This window comes from Protopterus annectens, chromosome 1.part2 (genome assembly GCF_019279795.1).
Source record: "Protopterus annectens isolate FY-2018-M chromosome 1.part2, PAN1.0, whole genome shotgun sequence".
In the NCBI taxonomy this organism is placed as follows: domain Eukaryota; kingdom Metazoa; phylum Chordata; order Ceratodontiformes; family Protopteridae; genus Protopterus; species Protopterus annectens.
In genome coordinates this window covers 889,480,373-889,497,045 of record NC_056727.1, presented here as the reverse complement: position 1 = coordinate 889,497,045, position 16,673 = coordinate 889,480,373, and the positions used below count along the sequence as shown (strand labels likewise).

The following is a 16,673-nucleotide window of genomic DNA, read 5'->3' as shown; positions in this document are numbered from 1 at the left end:
ATATCCCAATATATTAAACATATTCATGGCCATACTGTCACAACTAGCATTGTTCACATTATACTGGATATCAAATTAAGGTCAAGCTCCCTTTAGTTGTTTATTTTTTTTTATTTTTTTTTTTTTTTTTTTAGGTACCACCATCCTGTAACTGCATGAGTAATCTTCCATATGCTTACTTATTTCTTCCTCTCTATATCTCTCTCTCTCTCTCTGTGTTTTCATGCACAACTCTCATGTGTCTGATTGTTTTTTATTACTTTGTTAAAAACCTTGTATTTCAGTCCTTCCTCCAAAAGTCTTACTGTTCACTTTCCCCCCAACACACACATATACACACACACATACACTCACAAACACATACACACACACACACACACTTTCGTCTGTTTACTGCTTTACCTGTTTGTCATGGTTATTCTGTTTTCTCATATATGTTTTATTTGCCTTCTACACTGCACTTTTTTGTCTTTCCTCAGTTGCACCTAAAATTAGCCCTGGTTCAGGATGCATGTCCTGGACACAGACCTATAAACACATAAACAAATGCACACGTTTTACATCTTCTACTTCACTTAACTTTTTTCTGATTTAAAAACTCTTTGTGTGGAACTATTGGATCATTCTACCTAGTACTGTCTTTGAGACACAACATTGCCATTTTTGATTTATCAGTACAGAAAAGGTTTTCTAATGCACAATCTTTAAGAAAAAATATTAATAGACTCCCTGAATTAAAACTGTTATTGGGTGTAAATAAACTAGGTGCCAGAGAAATCCAAAAGAATAATGAAAGTGGGAAGAAACATGACATGGTGTCTTATAAAGTGTTTTCATTTAAGTAAAAACAGCAACAAAAAAATCATAACAGAAGCTAAGTAAAAAAAAAAACGGAAAGGGCATATTTATGAAGAATATCTCCAAATAATCTGGGACTAAAAATACTCACTGATTTGACAACTACCTGTAGCAATGTTGAAGGGGAAAAAAACAACGAGGGACAGCATAGTTAAAGAGTCATAGAACAAATCTAGAAAACAAAGTTAAAGGAGAGGCTTAAGCACTTGTTTCCTACTTACAAAGGCAAGATGGAAAGCTATCACATAGTTCATGCATTAAGAGGCTATTTTCTGACATACTTTTACTTCGAAGCCATATATTTTAAAGGTCAAACTAAACAGAACATTGTTAACTTAAACAACAAATTTAAGGTATAAACAATCAACAAAAAAGACACAGAGATAAATCACACGTGGTTTCAAAAGAACTTGATTATACGTCATTTTAAAGATCTAACACTTTAGACTGTTCAGGTGTTGTCAGATTGATGGTCCATGTTTAAAAAATGGCTGCGTTACTGCTCAAAGAATGAAAATTCCTAGAACCTCAACTCCCCGAGACTTGATTTCCCCAACAATAAGCTAACTGTATACAGTGTAATATAGTCATGCTGCAACCCCTCAAAAAGAAGACTGTATACCATTCACTTCCTGTGAGCATGCTGCTTATTTATACAGTGTGTACTGCTGTTCCTACCGCTATACAGCTTTAACTGCTGCAGAATTCCACTTTTACAGCATGACTGCTCCTTTAATATATGTAAATCTGATAGCATTTATCAATAAGATATACGTTCATGCGATACTAAAATGAGCTACACAGTGTTGCCATTTCACTTTTTTCCCCTTCCATAACTAGGCCCCTCACTATATAAATTGTAAGTACAGATGCATTTTATGGTACATAAATGAATTCATCTGTGACTAAGAAGTAACACTTCTCAGTCGCGTATTACTACAGCAGCCAATAAAATGCAAAAAATGGGACTTTGAGGGTACTGGTAAACAAAACACCGTTAATGTAGTTTGCATTTCTAAACCATTCAATAAAGCTGCAGAACTCATTTTTTTCAGACGTGTTCATTTATTTTTTTCTTACCAGTTATAATTTACAAAAATAATTGTGATAAGGCCCTTGTGAAAGCAACAAATTAAATTTAAAACTGACATCGTGGCAATAAAATATAATGCTATTATCAGAATATTCATTAATAAATTAGACTGAACAAAATGCTATCTGACATGACATCATACATAAAAAAAGCATAAACATTCAGTAAACAAGTACATATTATTTACATGGGTTTAGATGTCAAATGTTTTCTATATTGAAGCAACTGAAGTTTGTTTCATTTTTAGCTATGTATTTTACTGGAATATGTATACTTACAGTACAGAACAAATGATGAATCTTCCAATGGACATTTTACTGTACCTTTTTATTATTAAATTCCTACAATGTACTATAAGTGTATGCATTCCAGTGAAATACACAGCTCAGAAATAAAAAATAAAATTAATGATCTTCAGTAGAAGCATATATTCAATATCTAAGTTCTTGAACTATTAAGAAATTTTGTAAAATGCAAGGTAAGTGAAACGGTCCATTTTTTCTTCTTTCTGTACTGCTCTCTTTAGACGGAAAATAAATTACAAAAGTTCTGCTGAAAAATAGTAAAAAGGCGGTACAATGATATTTGCTTAGTGAATTATATTAATCGGGATTCAGATTTGTTTGAAATATTGCAAAATTCGTCATCAGTATGAACAAAAATATAAAGTTGAAATAAATAAATGTACGGAAACTGTATGTAAAAATTGACTGAATACAAATAAAGAATTGCACCCATAATTAAGTGAACGCATGTTCAGAACTTTGTTAACAGCCCCAAGTATGTTAAGAAACTGCATGTACGGAAATCAGCAAAAGTTAGTATCGTACACCTGTAATTAAAAACTTACAGTATAATATCTAGCACCAGTTTAATTTTTGGGCTCCCCGTATTTTATCAGTTTACCAAAAAAAGTGGAACTTAAGATCAGTAAGCCTGAAGCTAGTGGCTGCATTGTTGGCTGCAATGTTAAAGGGAGTGTGGTGTATTCTTACTGCGCCTTTCAAGTCCAGTTAAAACAAATATACTGACCCCAAAGTGTGTACAATTAATTACATGGGCAGGCACTTGTACAGAGAAATTGGGAGAAATAATCTGTGGAATAAGACGTAAACACAGTTATCATAAAATATTAGGTATTACTGAAAAAATAGGAAACTGACAGTAAGAACGAAAGCGCATTACGTATAAAACTCGTATCTGACAGTAATAGGGTGCATGTATTGCCTGTTTTGTAAACCATCGGCGTATGTCAGTGCCACTAAGAGTACTTTAAAAGGGTATATGTAAACATAATGTTGAAGCTGCTGCAGTGAAAACCGTAGCAATATTATAAAGTACTAATTATTCCTGTATCTGTTAAACAAATGAACATCAATGCTTTTCATGTGACAATACGTTTTGTTTTTCGTTTTCTACTAAACTAGACGAGGTGCCTTTCTCCAACTTTTCATAGCAAAGCTTATATCATTTGATGTTATAGTAAAGGCAAAAAAACGCTTTCATATAAATAAAGTGACACAAAAATAGTCCTTGCGATCATTTAATTTTGGGCGGCATTTCCCTATTTCGTGAAGGTAAAACCTACAAGCTACGTCGATGTCTGAGATATTTTATTCTAAATGTACTGTGCTCTGAGTGTACGTATTTTTGTTTTCATATCACCCAGGTACAAAGACTGGATAGCAACTAATTCACTGTTTCATCCTGGAACTAGGGTTGCCACCTTTCCAAATGGCCAAAGTGGGACATTTGTGCTACAAACATCAGATTTTGCAGGGCAAAACATACCTACGGCCAGTACAAAGGACAGAACTTCAGTTGTTTGCCTGAATAAAAGTTTATTATTGTAGCATTTTTGTTCCTTATTCTGTTTCGTATAATATGTAGGTGTTTCAGATACAGAATAACTGTTTTATGCAACTATTACATACAATATAGAAAATACTTTTGTCCTAAAATCTCAGGACATTTGCCATTTTCTCACAATATTTTGCAGGACACAACTGCCCAAAGAGGGACTGTCCCTCGCAAAGTGGGACAGGTGGTAACCCTACCTGGAACCACTCACTCGATGATGGAGGAAAAGACGAAATGAAGGGAGGGAGGAAGAAAGGAACAAAGAAAAGGAGGAACAGAGTCAGTTTAGGCTTTCTCTTAGTGATCAGGGGTGTAGCGAGAAAATTTAATTTTATGCTCGTGTGCTGTTATTATTGTCTCCCCAGCCCGCCTGGCAGTCTGACACACTACCTCCCACCTACCCAGCACGTAACAAATGGTTGCATCCCTTTCCCTTTAAAACCATTAAATATATATTTTATCAAGCTGTGTAATCTTATATTTTGATTTAAACAGCTGTGAACATAATATCGCCTAAATAAAAGCCATGGTTTCTCTAAGTAATATCTAGTACTCGGCAGAGTAGAAAGAGTATGCCTAGCTACACACTTGCTACTCGTCATCCAGCAAGTGGCATAGTCCTTTCATATCGCAACTTCCCACAGAGAAATGTGTTCTGATATCTCAAGTTGCTTAGGAATATTAATTATTTCCATTGTATCTTTACTGCGGTGTTTACTTGCTTACACTTACAAATAAGGAAAATCTCACAAAGCTCAAGGCCACTCAGCATTCATGGTCTTCTGATTGTATCTCAGAGAAACATGCAAGTAGGAGTGCATTCAAAGTGCAGCAGCTGCACACAGCAATACAGACTTAAAAATACATTGTGCAATGAACGAGTCACTTCCCTTAACTTCTGTGCTTCCCCATAAGTGCTGCTGCACCCTCATCTGACCACTCCCATCCCCCACCTTTTAAATGACCCACATTACCAGGTCTCCCATGTCTCCCTCTGTTCCTTTAAATCCATAGTAGGTTGCAAATCAAAACTTCCCACCTTTTCCCTGTCCTGTGAGCCCTCTATCTCCTCATTGCTCCAGGAAGGTATTTCAGTTTAATGTCTCATGCAAGGCAGAAGGACGGGGCAAAGGCCAGATACCTTGAAGCAATACTCTGAAATATGTAAGGAGGGACAGAAGTCTTTTATCTTATGAATACTATTAGTAATAATGAAAAGAAACAGAAAACTGCGCACATACTTTAGTTATAAATGTAACTATGCGAGATGGTTGTTATTTTAACTTGAGGCTCCCCCGAAGATGAACTGCTGTAGTTGGCATCTTGACTTAAGGTGATCAATGCACTTAATAAACATGTCTTCAAGAAAAGTAAATATACTGCAGAAGGCATCGGTAGAAGCGTATCTGCTGCAATGCAGTAAATGTAATATAAAAATGCTAAATGGAACAGAAGCACAGGCATCAGTGAAATAACATTAGAAACTGACTGATGCAGATTATTAAAAGGCTGGTGTGTTTAGAGCAGTACAATACGTGATGTATGCGCCTACCTTTCCTGTATATAACCAGGGTGAAGACTTTGTTTTCTGTTACTGACTGTAGTACGTCTTACACCGGGGTAATAGATTATGCACTCTCCTACACTCCCTGCATATATAACTAGAATGTGCATGAAGAGTTACCCTAAACAGTATTGTGCATTAGTGTAGCATAGACAGACAGACAGATAGATAGCTAGATAGATAGATAGATATGATATCATAGATATATGATATATTATGCTCAGTGTGTTGTTTCTGGTGTATTCAGGTAATTTGTTATTGTTCGTGTTATAATTCAGAGAAAGGCGAGAAAGCTCATGTCTGCTATGAAAATCAGTATATCATTTAAATGCTTCACTGTGTAAAATTAACAGTTAACAATTTCTGCTAATAAAAATCTTGAAAGATTAAGCCTACAAAACCTGCAATGGTCTACCATGGTCCTGTCAAACTCCAATATCTCACTATGCAGTTTTGATCTCTGTAAAAATCACTGACTGTTTTCGTCAGAACAACCCCGTCCATTTTCGCCGTCACCCCATCTGTTTGTTTTTTTCTTTTTTCTTTTCTTTGATTCTTTATTTTCTCCGTTTTATTTCTTTATTTTTCAGTATCTGTGTAGTTGTCCCTTTCTCTAACAATACCCCACATCCACCCACCGCCCCTCAGCAGCAGACATAGTAAGTTTGCTTGCACTGACATCTCTAATATATTATTTAAGACATATAAGATACTCGTTAAGGAAAAAAAAGACGTGCGATATTTTCGATTTCAGACAGGTGTGTGTGTGTGTGTGTGTGTGTGTGTGTGTGTGTGTGTGTGTGTGTGTGTGTGTGCGTTTATCCTCCAACCGAAAATACTTTGGGGTTATTTATTGTAACAGTAACAGCCAACAGCTCTTAATGTACTTTTTGAGAATTTAAACACAAAATGATCGTCTACCATTCAGTATTTTCAAACTACAATAACTCCCAGAAACTACAAAGATTTAACTTTACACTTTCTATCACTGCCTCTTCCTTATTACAAATGTATAATTCATGCAGATGGTTAAGCGCAAATGTGACTTCCTAATTATCCAAAATACAGAACACAAATTAAGAGTTTATACCTGAAAAGCTAAATGTTTTGCGGAGTGTTCTGGGTTTTACCTTAACATTTTCCAAGATGCCCTACAGTCTATTAATCTTTGTCCACAAGTATCCAGGTCTAAAGGATCACTTGTCCTTTATGTGTTGGTAGGGAAATGAGAAGTTTAGGTCAAGAAAAATAACACTTCCCCTGTGTACTTGGGATCCTGTCATTAAAAATGCAACTTTTTCAGAAGTCACAAAATGCACACTTATTTACGTGTTATTAGTAAAAAATAATAATTTCTGCTATAAACTTTTGGTTGTTTCTGCTGTTATCATTTGGAGTGTTAAACAAAGTATAAAAAATTAAGACAATATTTAGATAAAAATTAGAAAATATATGTCCTAATATATTTGTACTTTGGCCATTTCTTGTGCTTTTCGCAGGTCACAAACCAAACTGTCCCAGTAAAACGGAGACAATTGGTAAAGCTTGTCGACCCCCGCATACTTTACTATATTTTTGCATTTTCTACCCCCCACACCCCATTTGTTCTCTCCGTGGTTTGCACAAGTAGCATACTTTTATACAATTTCGAACAAACTGATCTTGGTCGATAAATAGCAAATTATACTCAGAAAATATTTGCAAAGTTGGATTAAATGTAAATGTTTACACATGATAAAAAAAGTCTTGCCTCTAAAAAATAATCATTTAGGTGTGCCACATCAGCGCACTTTTTGACTGCCATAATAACTAACGTCATACATCACAACGGTCCAAATTTTGATCTCATATTTTAGTCCGTTCCTCATAACATTTGTGATTTTGTGGCAAGTCACTAAGGATTGAAGTCACCAAATAATGGTATACATTTGAGTTTCAGACTTAATATAGTTTATAAGGGCAATATTTAAAATGTGTCTCTATTCTGGGGTCTTCCTCCCCACATTATCTAGGTTTTGTCCTGATCTCCTTCTCTAAGAGGTTGAGAGGTATGACTAACTTCCCTTTAAATCCGGATACCTAGCCACTCTACACTATGCAAGCATGAGTCTCTTAGAGCCAAGAACTGCTAGTCAATAAACTTAGAAGTTCCTGTCCTCTACGGTAGAGGCTCTACCGACCCTTAGATTTGGTTCACAGTTGATAATATATGCTCATTAGCAGGGATCAATTCACAGCACAGCATTACTACAAAAATGTTTTGCAAACCACGGCAATTACAATACGCATAACCCGAAGAATGTTAGCACTTGGAAATATACTTCTCAGCTATCCAGATTTTCCCAGAATGTTTAGATTTTTGCCTCATATTTCTGGTTTGTTCTTCATGTCATAGTTTTTTTTCCTGACAAAACATTGAGGATGTAAGTCATTAAATAAAGCCAGCTGTTTACGTTTCAGACTTTCTATCCCACAGAAAAATGTGTGCTAAGGCAAAACCTGTTATCCCAGCTATTTTCTAGGAGCAATATTTAAAAATCTGTCCCTGATTTTGAGCCTTTGTCTTCCGTCATTTTTTTGGATATTTTGCACTAAGGGGTTGAGAGGTATGCATGACAGGTAAACACTGTTCAGGCAACCAAACTTTGTCTGTATATGTTACTACTGGCTGGTGTGGTGTGCCTACTTGGGAAATATTCATAAAATCCTTACAGTTTTAAACCTGTGTACAACTGAACAGTAAACGTTATAGCTAAAGGAATCCCCCTTCCACCTATACAAGACTAAAACCCACCCCACCCCTAAAACACACGCGCGCGCGCACCCCCCAAACTCGCATACTTTCTTTGTTTGGATAAAACTGTTTCGCTCAGGATATCTGAAAAGATAAATGTTTACGGTTTAACAATTCTTTAATATTTCCAATGTGCACGGCAAGGTCGACCAGCGGGCACTTAGCTGTGGGGAAAGAAAGCTGCCATGGTTGTTGTAAATTAGTTCCAGATTCATTAATCAATTTAACACCCATTAGGAAACAAAATTCAGGAACACAAGCATCCACATCCGATCAATGAATTAGCATTCATCAAGGACTCTGTTGGCTTATTTCCTGAGAAATATAGGCCTGTTTCAGAAGGCATTCTGATCTGTACTGTTGATGTAGTTCTGCTACATTAGTAAGTTGCTGAAATGGTTAGGTATGTATTCCATGCTTACAAAGTGGCTTTAAATCTTTATGCCTGCAGTATGTTACCCTAATAAATATCAGTATTTTTCCGTGGCAAACAATCTCTTTGGGCAAGTGTGTGCTTTCTAATGATAACTAACTGCAGAAATATGTTCAACGGTTTGGTTTTCGAAGTACATAGTCATGATGTTTATTCTTAGTATTGTGCTCTGCTAGCTTAGGATTTTTCATCACATAAACAGCCCTGCATGTTCTTTGTTACTCTTTGAATCAGTTTGTTTCCATTGTTGTATGTAATCCATGTTATCCATTGGTGAACTAGAGACTTGATGCCTACATTTCTTCTCACAGCTGTCTACCACGCCTGCTTCCCTAACCAGTCTGTATCACGACATATAAATCAAATTTACTTGTTTGCCTTCTGCTTTAATTTTTTTTTTCAGGTCGTGCGAAAGTCTTATTTCCAAGAGCATAGCATATTTAGCTGGGTACAACAAACACGAAAAACTGTCAGACCCATAATTTCAGACTTCAGATTTCTGTACTTCTCAAGCCCTTTTCCTTAAGCCTTGTCTATCCGAATGGCAGAGTTCAGGTTTTGAGGCAGTAAAGGACACACTGCTGAATAACGTGTCATAGTTAACCCAGACCTCCATTATTTAATAGACACTAGTACAGCCCTGCCAGGGACCGGACACTGGATCCTAACAAGGCCAGGAAATGAGCAAACACTGCCCCTTTGAACAGGGGAAGCTATTTCTTGGTCAGTGCGTGCGACCCAGTGGAGTTTGTCACAGTACACACTTAGCAGCAAGGGACAAAAGCTATCTAGCCCATCTAATGCATGCATAAATATAAATGGACCGACTACTGTTTAACAGAGAAGGGAACAATAAGCTGTAAATAACAACATACTTTTAAGGCATAAAAAATCGAATGCTGCCTTGTTTGCACTTTCTTTCAGATAATTAAACTGCAGTTACCCCTTGTAGAAACATTCTTAAAAACTTTTGTGATAACATAATCTGTATCCACCAAACACAAGAAAATGTCCTTCTGCAAAGTGACATTCTTACCTTTCTTGATGACAGACTGATCTAGCAAACTCATGGAAGTTTCATCTACAACCTGCAGATTAGAAAAAGTGTGTATTAATGGCATTATTGGTGGAACAGCCCAGCAAAAGTTGTAAGTTGTAAATTATGTTATGGTAAACAAATGCAGAAACACAAAACAACTACATTTTCCTTTGCCTGCACAGGTGCATAAAACATCTGGGGGACTACAGTCTGCACACACTGCTACATCCACAGCAATATTTAGTTAAGTTGTGGTTTTTTTTCCCTTTTTATCTATGCTAACTTTTTATTTTATCAACATAAATGTTATCAAGTCTGTAAAGAAAAAGAACGCGAGAACAATGGTTCTGGTTCTGTATCGTGGAAACTTTTTTGAAACAAAACATCTAGACACGGTTCTGATATTAACCATGGTTTTAGCTTACATTTTTACTTTATTACTGAATATAGTTACAACAGAATATGAGGTTTGCTGTCAGGGAAAATGTGCACCAGGTTTTTCATTCAGTGTAAAGCAGCGAATTTAGGAATGATGGCGATGCCATCAGCATGGGGCCTGAGCACATAGGCTGCTCTGAGATGGGTTTCAGGATGCCAGCCAGATGTGCCCATTAATAACAGAAAGTCTGGAAAGAAAACACAATGACCGAGATGGGGCATACCTCTCAACTATCCATAATTTTGCAGAATGTCCTTCATTTTGCCTCATATCTTCAATGGCCCTTGTAAAAGATTTGTTTTTCTACCAAATCACTCACGATCACACAGCAGTGCCAGGTATTAGAGTTTCATACTTATTATTGTTCAAAAAATTCAAGCTGGTGTAGCATGGTTTGTTCTGTCAATCTTAAAGTGAATTTAAAGTGAGTTAGAGAAACATTTTAAAAAGCGTCCCTGACTTTTGCTCCCCCCCCCCCCCAACATTATTTTTGGCTTTGTCTCAAATTTTTGAGCAAAAAAAGTTGAATGAGCTGGAGTAGAATCTAAACATATTTATTCATGGTAAAGCCCTCTATATTACAAAATAGAATGCATGTGTTACTCAAAGGCTGAGCTGGTCATCTTTTCCCAGAGTTGAGACCATATGATTTTGTTTAAATTCAGACTATCTTCGAGTGTGTGGCACCGCATTTTAAATGCAACATTAGGAATCCAGTACAATGTTAGCAAAGATTACATATTTCTAGCTTGAAATTTTATTGTTTAATGTCGCAATGTAATACCATCGTTGGTAAAGCCACTTCTCAAGTTGAAATGTACTCATCAAGGTAGGGTATGAAATATGTGATTTCATACCAACGTAAAATCAATAAAATACATTATCTGACGTCATGGTCTATGAAAGCAGAGGATGTTGGGCATGTTGAGGTGTAATTGTATGCCACTGGAAAAAAAGGGGCATGCCGCAGTATAATTGTATGCTGCAGAAAATGGCACCACATGCAGAAGCATTTAAACGCGTTTACTAAGACTCTGTTGTAAATAGCTCGAGGTTGTATTATATTGTAATAGGAAATGTCTTGCCCTTCTAACTGGAAATATTTAATCAGTACAAACTTAAAAAGTTGGCATATGAATATCTTAAAGAGTAAAAGTTGCCTTAAAATAAGAACAATTGAAAATTTTGCTGTAAATCAATTGTCACTTCAGGTAACCATGTGTCACCCCTTTAACAAACATACTGGAGTTTGAAATTAAATAGTCTCCTGATGCCAGTGGATGTTTCATGAACAGTGGTTTCCTCGTTTCGGACATTTCAATTTAATGATGTGTTGAAAAGTGCACCACTAAAATGTAAGCATGCATACGCGTATCTTATGTTTACAATGTTTCATTGGGAGCCCTTAGCATCTTGCCTCCTGGGACCGGTGGGGGTGGAGTGATAAAAAGTCATGATTAAATTGTTTTTGTACACAGTATTCCTAGGTACTGTGCACCTAGCCGTTGCAACTCCCATAAGCATGTATACCACACTTAAATTGCTTTAATAATGCAAATATTAGTTCTTAAAAAATGTTATCATTACTCTTTTGAACATGTTGGCAAAATACTTAAGAAATTAAAACGTATAATCCGTGTCTTGGTGTTCTTTCCTGGAATGAAGTGGAATCCTAATTTTGTTTATCAAGAGCTGTCAAAACTAGGACTCAAAAATGCACGGGTTGTATAATTTCCTGTGGAACAAACAGTACGTAGGTTTACACTTAAAACTGATTTTTTTTTTGTTACAAACAAAAATGCAACTGCTATTTAGACCAATTTGTCAACAATATGTCTTAAAAATACAGACTACAAAGACTATAGCTTTATCTTTTTGTTAATACTTCTGCTCTAAGAAGAAGAAGAAGAATGCATAATGTTGTGCCGAAAAAAATTGCAAGGTCTTCTATTCGACTAAATCGAGTGAGATTTACTTAGCTTTCAGTGTTTTTTTTTTAAATAAATCTAAGTAAACCATTCAAAGTTGGGCTTGAATGTAGATTTACCTTAATTCCATTCATATGTTGCAGTTAAAGATCATAGCAGTTCTCTGCATAACAACACATAAAAGCAAACTTGCGAAAAAAAAAATCCAAAAGCATTTAAGATGACAGTAAAACATAGCAAAATATTTCTAAGTTACCTAACTGCATTGATGTGTTTGTTATAAGATACATGTAATTAAGGCATACATCAAAAAGATAATTAATCTAGTAAATGTTTACTCTCTTTCTCTCAATCTGTTTTTTCAGATTAATAAAATCTTGTGGTTCCCATGTGAGATTATTAGAATAACCCTAACAATATACATCGATTTATCCAATTAAGCTAGAATCAATGTTTTCTAAAAAAAAGTCATTAGTTGCTTAAATCAACCTTAATTCACTGAAAAGAAAAAGTATATGTAACCAGACGCCTTCCTCCTTTTTAACGCTTTATAGAGCGCTTGAAGTCTATGAATATGTGCGTAAAGTTACCTCTGGTTTATTGTGTATAGAGTATTGCTTTCTGTATATTTTCATATGTTAATTGTTTTGTTGCAAAATAAACGCAGAAGTAAAGTGTGTAAGGCAGTCAAGCAATGACAAAGACAAAAAAGTTTCAGTATACCTGCATGTCATCAATCGTATGATGTCCTCCGATGCTGTGAAGTGTCAAGGAACCCTCGCCCAGCCCATGTCCCCCGTCCCCGAGGCCGTGCAAGAGATGAGGCACTGTGGGGTACTCCCGTCTGTGGTCAAGACTCAGTGCCCGATGAGACTGGCCCAGCAGCCCTGCTGCCTCCTCCTGACGGGTCCGCTGTGAGTGCCAGGCGTGCTGTTGTTGATGCTGGTGGATAGGGTTGATGCTGGAGTATGGGTCACTCAGGTGCGGGTATCCACCATCCTGGCCCTGGGAATAGGACAGTGCGGCCTGCGGGTAGGGTGGGGGGAAGTAGGGTGGCTGGAAATCGGCTGCAGGCGTATGGCATAGCGGTGGAGCCGAACTGTAGGCAGCTGCCTGATTAAGGGAGGAAAGCTGCGAAAGTCGGCCGCCGGCTCCGGCCCCCTGCAGTCCATCCCGGCGCTCCTGAAATACAGAACAAAAACAAGCATGCATCAGAAATTGTTTCTTTTTTCTAGTCTATTTTCTACCTCTCTCTGGTTTGCCCCCTTTCCTGTTGCCCATCCTTTGTTTATCACTTTTTCTTTACATTATTTTCCAGTGCTTCCTTATTTTGAAATATTTCATATTACATTGTTGTTTTCTTCATTTCAACTTTCACTTGTTTTCACATTTATGTGTACTTTTGTCAGCTCTCCATTGTTTATAATAACTGCTTTTCTTTGTTCTAAACACAACTGCATTTCTGTTTTGTGTTTTCACATAACTATAATGAGCTGCCTTGGGTGTAACCTTCAGTGCTTTTCAAGGTACCAGCATACTCTTTACAGAGTGAGTGTTTAAAATATTTATCTGTTCAGCTGTAGTGTAAAAATGTATGTCTTTTAACATTATTATAAATATCCTAACAACACTCTCCAAGTGTGTGTGTGCGTGATGCAAGTTTACCAGATGTGAATAAAAACATAGGGTGCCATCATCTGATATATGTGCACAATCATCAGTTATCATTCAGCCAGGTACACTATAACAATTTAAACACATTTATAGTGACTTCACTTGTTCACCCTATCCTCGCCATCCATTTCTACGTGATCTGTTAAACGCATCCCTAGATGATAAAAAAATATACTCCCGCTCTATGCACATTGAGTGGAAATAAAACTGTTAATGTGTTCATCTGGACCGTTTGAAAAGACGCTCCATTCTCTCGCCCCGCCAGTTCACCAAAGGAAACTTTAAAACCTCACCAAACAACAACTGAGGAAAACTAAACGTTGACATCTGGGCAAAATTAAAAATTCAAATCTGTTGTCATTTGAAAGGGATAAGGTTTCCCCATTTTTAAGACACAGACTCTTCACGGATTTTAAATGTAGACTGGTGATCAGGATTGCCTCTCTTCCATTCCCATCAACTCACCATGGCGGAGTAAGGGTGAACTAACATCTGGGAGCCCTGCAGCTAGGATCCAAAAGTGCCAACTGGTCCTAGAGAGAAACAGAACGACCACAACAACAGGAAGCAGAGACAAAGTTACAATCCCTGAAGTCTGGTGGTGTAAGAGATATCCATGAAGGGGAATAAAAATCCACTGGGGTCAACACTGGTGTAGTCTAGCCTTGTTTTGTTTGTTTAAAGCTTGTTAACGGTTGTTGCAAGTCCTTTAGTCTGTTCCTGTGCCCCGAGTCTTTCTTCCTCTGAGCCTCAGCCTCCTCCATGCAGTCAAGTTATAAAGCCGAGAACGCGCATGCAACGAATGGTGCGCGCCTTAAAGGGCCATGCTCTACTACACCCACCACTGCCACTTCCTTATAGGACAAGGGAAAAGCAGGAACTAGCCTCTTTCACCCCACTACGTTTTCCTGTTTCTTGAGCTGTCATTTTACCTGTGCATTTCCTAAAAAGCATCAGATGTATTAGCTGGACGTTTAGGAGTCCGAATTTTATTCACAGTAACAGCCTAAAGTAAGGGATGCTGCAGTAATCGTAATAAACCAATAATTAAAAATGTTTTCATTTCTTAAACGAATAAAGCGACGTTGTCTAGTTTTCATGTTATTTGATTCACAATAATTTGCAATCTGCATGTTGGATAGCAGGGTTCCTATGTTAACTTAGTTCTAAAGAAGACGACTAAACCATTATTTAATGGGCTGCAAAATGCATCACTGCAGCTGCAAAAGAAACACAGTGGACTGGTGGAGCAGAGCTCATCACTAACGCTAAAAGACCCCCCACACACACACACACACACACACACTGTGACACACACACAAAACGTTTATGCCTTCTCTCGGTTTTCGTTCGATCCTCATTTGGGTATAACATTAGCTTTTCAGAAAGACTCACAGCTTCATTATTTCTGCTCGTAACTGTAGCAACATAACTGCAAATAGAGCAGTCGTTTAACACAAAGGTATTTGCTCCATACATCAAGACTCAAGGGTAGCTAGTGGTGGCATAACCACTAGGGCGCATTGCTTCACAGGGTCCGAGTTTTGTATTGCAAAGTCGGGGGTGGGGGACAACCCCGCCAATCAAAGCCCGGTAGACCTTGTTAGCTCAGGCAGAACTTAATGAAAGAATGGCAAAAGTTTTTATCTTGTTTTAAGCATTAATTGGCATTGCTTCTCCCTGAGACGTCCTCTGGGTTTATGTATGCGGCATAACTTTATTAAGTTTTAATTAGCAAATAGAACAAAGCACCCCCACCCACACACCCAAAACACACACCTACACATATGTATAGTGCTTTCTTGCTTTTAGGGTCACAGAGACCATAAACAAAGCAAGGTTTCATGCAATTGGTATGGGTTTGCCTATAACATTTGCTCCAGCCTAAAAGCAGATGTTAGTAATTTTATGATCGTTCTAATAACTAAAAAAGTAACACAATGCGTTTTATTTCTTTCTATAATGGAAACATTTCAATTGAATTGTTTTCACAGTTTCTAGACTTTACCGAAATGGTAAAAAGTGTCATCGGGTCCTCTGTGTTTCATTTAATCTGAATTCTGTTCAACAAATCGTATCGGAAACCAGGTTTTCATTTTATTTCATTTCATCAAAGAAGCATGAAGAAGGCCAGTCCCTGAAAACAGGAAGTGAAGACTTCGGAAGAAAGGAGAAACTGAATGTATATTCTGTTACTATAAAATTAAATTCTGCCATAAATAATTAAATTCCCAAGACTACAGGCACCCTTTAACAAACCACTTGTTTCCTTCAGGTGAAACAGGTAGCATCAGCACAACAGCACTGCACTCCCAATTCTTTAATTGTTAGATTACAGGGTGCCTGGGTTTTGTTGGCTTGTTAAATCACTCGCTTTAAATTAAACATCGTCTTAAACCGCCTCTCCCTTAAGGATGAGCTTCTTTGTCACCTCGATAACTCTGTAGCTCCAAAAACGGAGAAAAGAAATGTCAAATTCTCTTTAACCCAAAACTCGAGAAACGATCTGGGTGTTGCAGGATTCACACCACAGCGAGCAACCTAGAAAAGATTAAAATAATAATATCTTCACTTAAGTGCTCGGGTTTGACAACAGCCTAGCCGCTATGTGTATACAAACTGCTCTCGACTTTAGGTTAAATACGCCCAAATTACTTCTGGTTAACATCCATTTCTACCAGCATGCTACGCACTGCATTATATACTTGGTAAATACATCAGCCACAAGAAGCTCCTAACTGTCGCTGGTTTTCGCATATTAGTTTTGTCATGTCCTTTTTTCTGGTAAATCACTTATGATTAAAGTCTGTCAATAATGTCGGACATTAGAGTACTATACTTTATTATGAAAAAAATGTGTATTTATGCAAAACGTGTTCTGTTAACTTTTTAAGATAATTCAAGTCATATTTAAAGGTGTTCCTGATGTTGGGACTTTGTTCCCCCATCTATGTATTTTTTTTCTTTTTGTCTTTGTCCCAGATTCTTGAA

General features: G+C 37.1%; 1 protein-coding gene across 4 annotated transcripts in view; it reads right to left on the bottom strand.

Moving 5' to 3' along the window:
- The window catches only part of TFAP2E (transcription factor AP-2 epsilon), a 213,204-nt gene extending 198,015 nt beyond the window's left edge, over positions 1-15,189 (bottom strand). For 2 of the 4 annotated variants that reach the window (XM_044059502.1, XM_044059522.1), the window contains exons 1-3: positions 15,078-15,189; positions 12,732-13,190; positions 9,639-9,690 (exon numbers count right to left, since the gene is read on the bottom strand). In XM_044059502.1, the coding sequence (XP_043915437.1) occupies positions 9,639-9,690; positions 12,732-13,190; positions 15,078-15,161 (595 nt within the window). In that variant the 5' untranslated portion in view covers positions 15,162-15,189. Of the gene's footprint in view, positions 1-9,638; positions 9,691-12,731; positions 13,191-14,147; positions 14,453-15,077 lie in introns of those variants that run through there. The other 2 variants (XM_044059513.1, XM_044059529.1) reach the window with 1 other exon arrangement.
- Between the last annotated feature and the right edge of the window lie 1,484 nt (positions 15,190-16,673).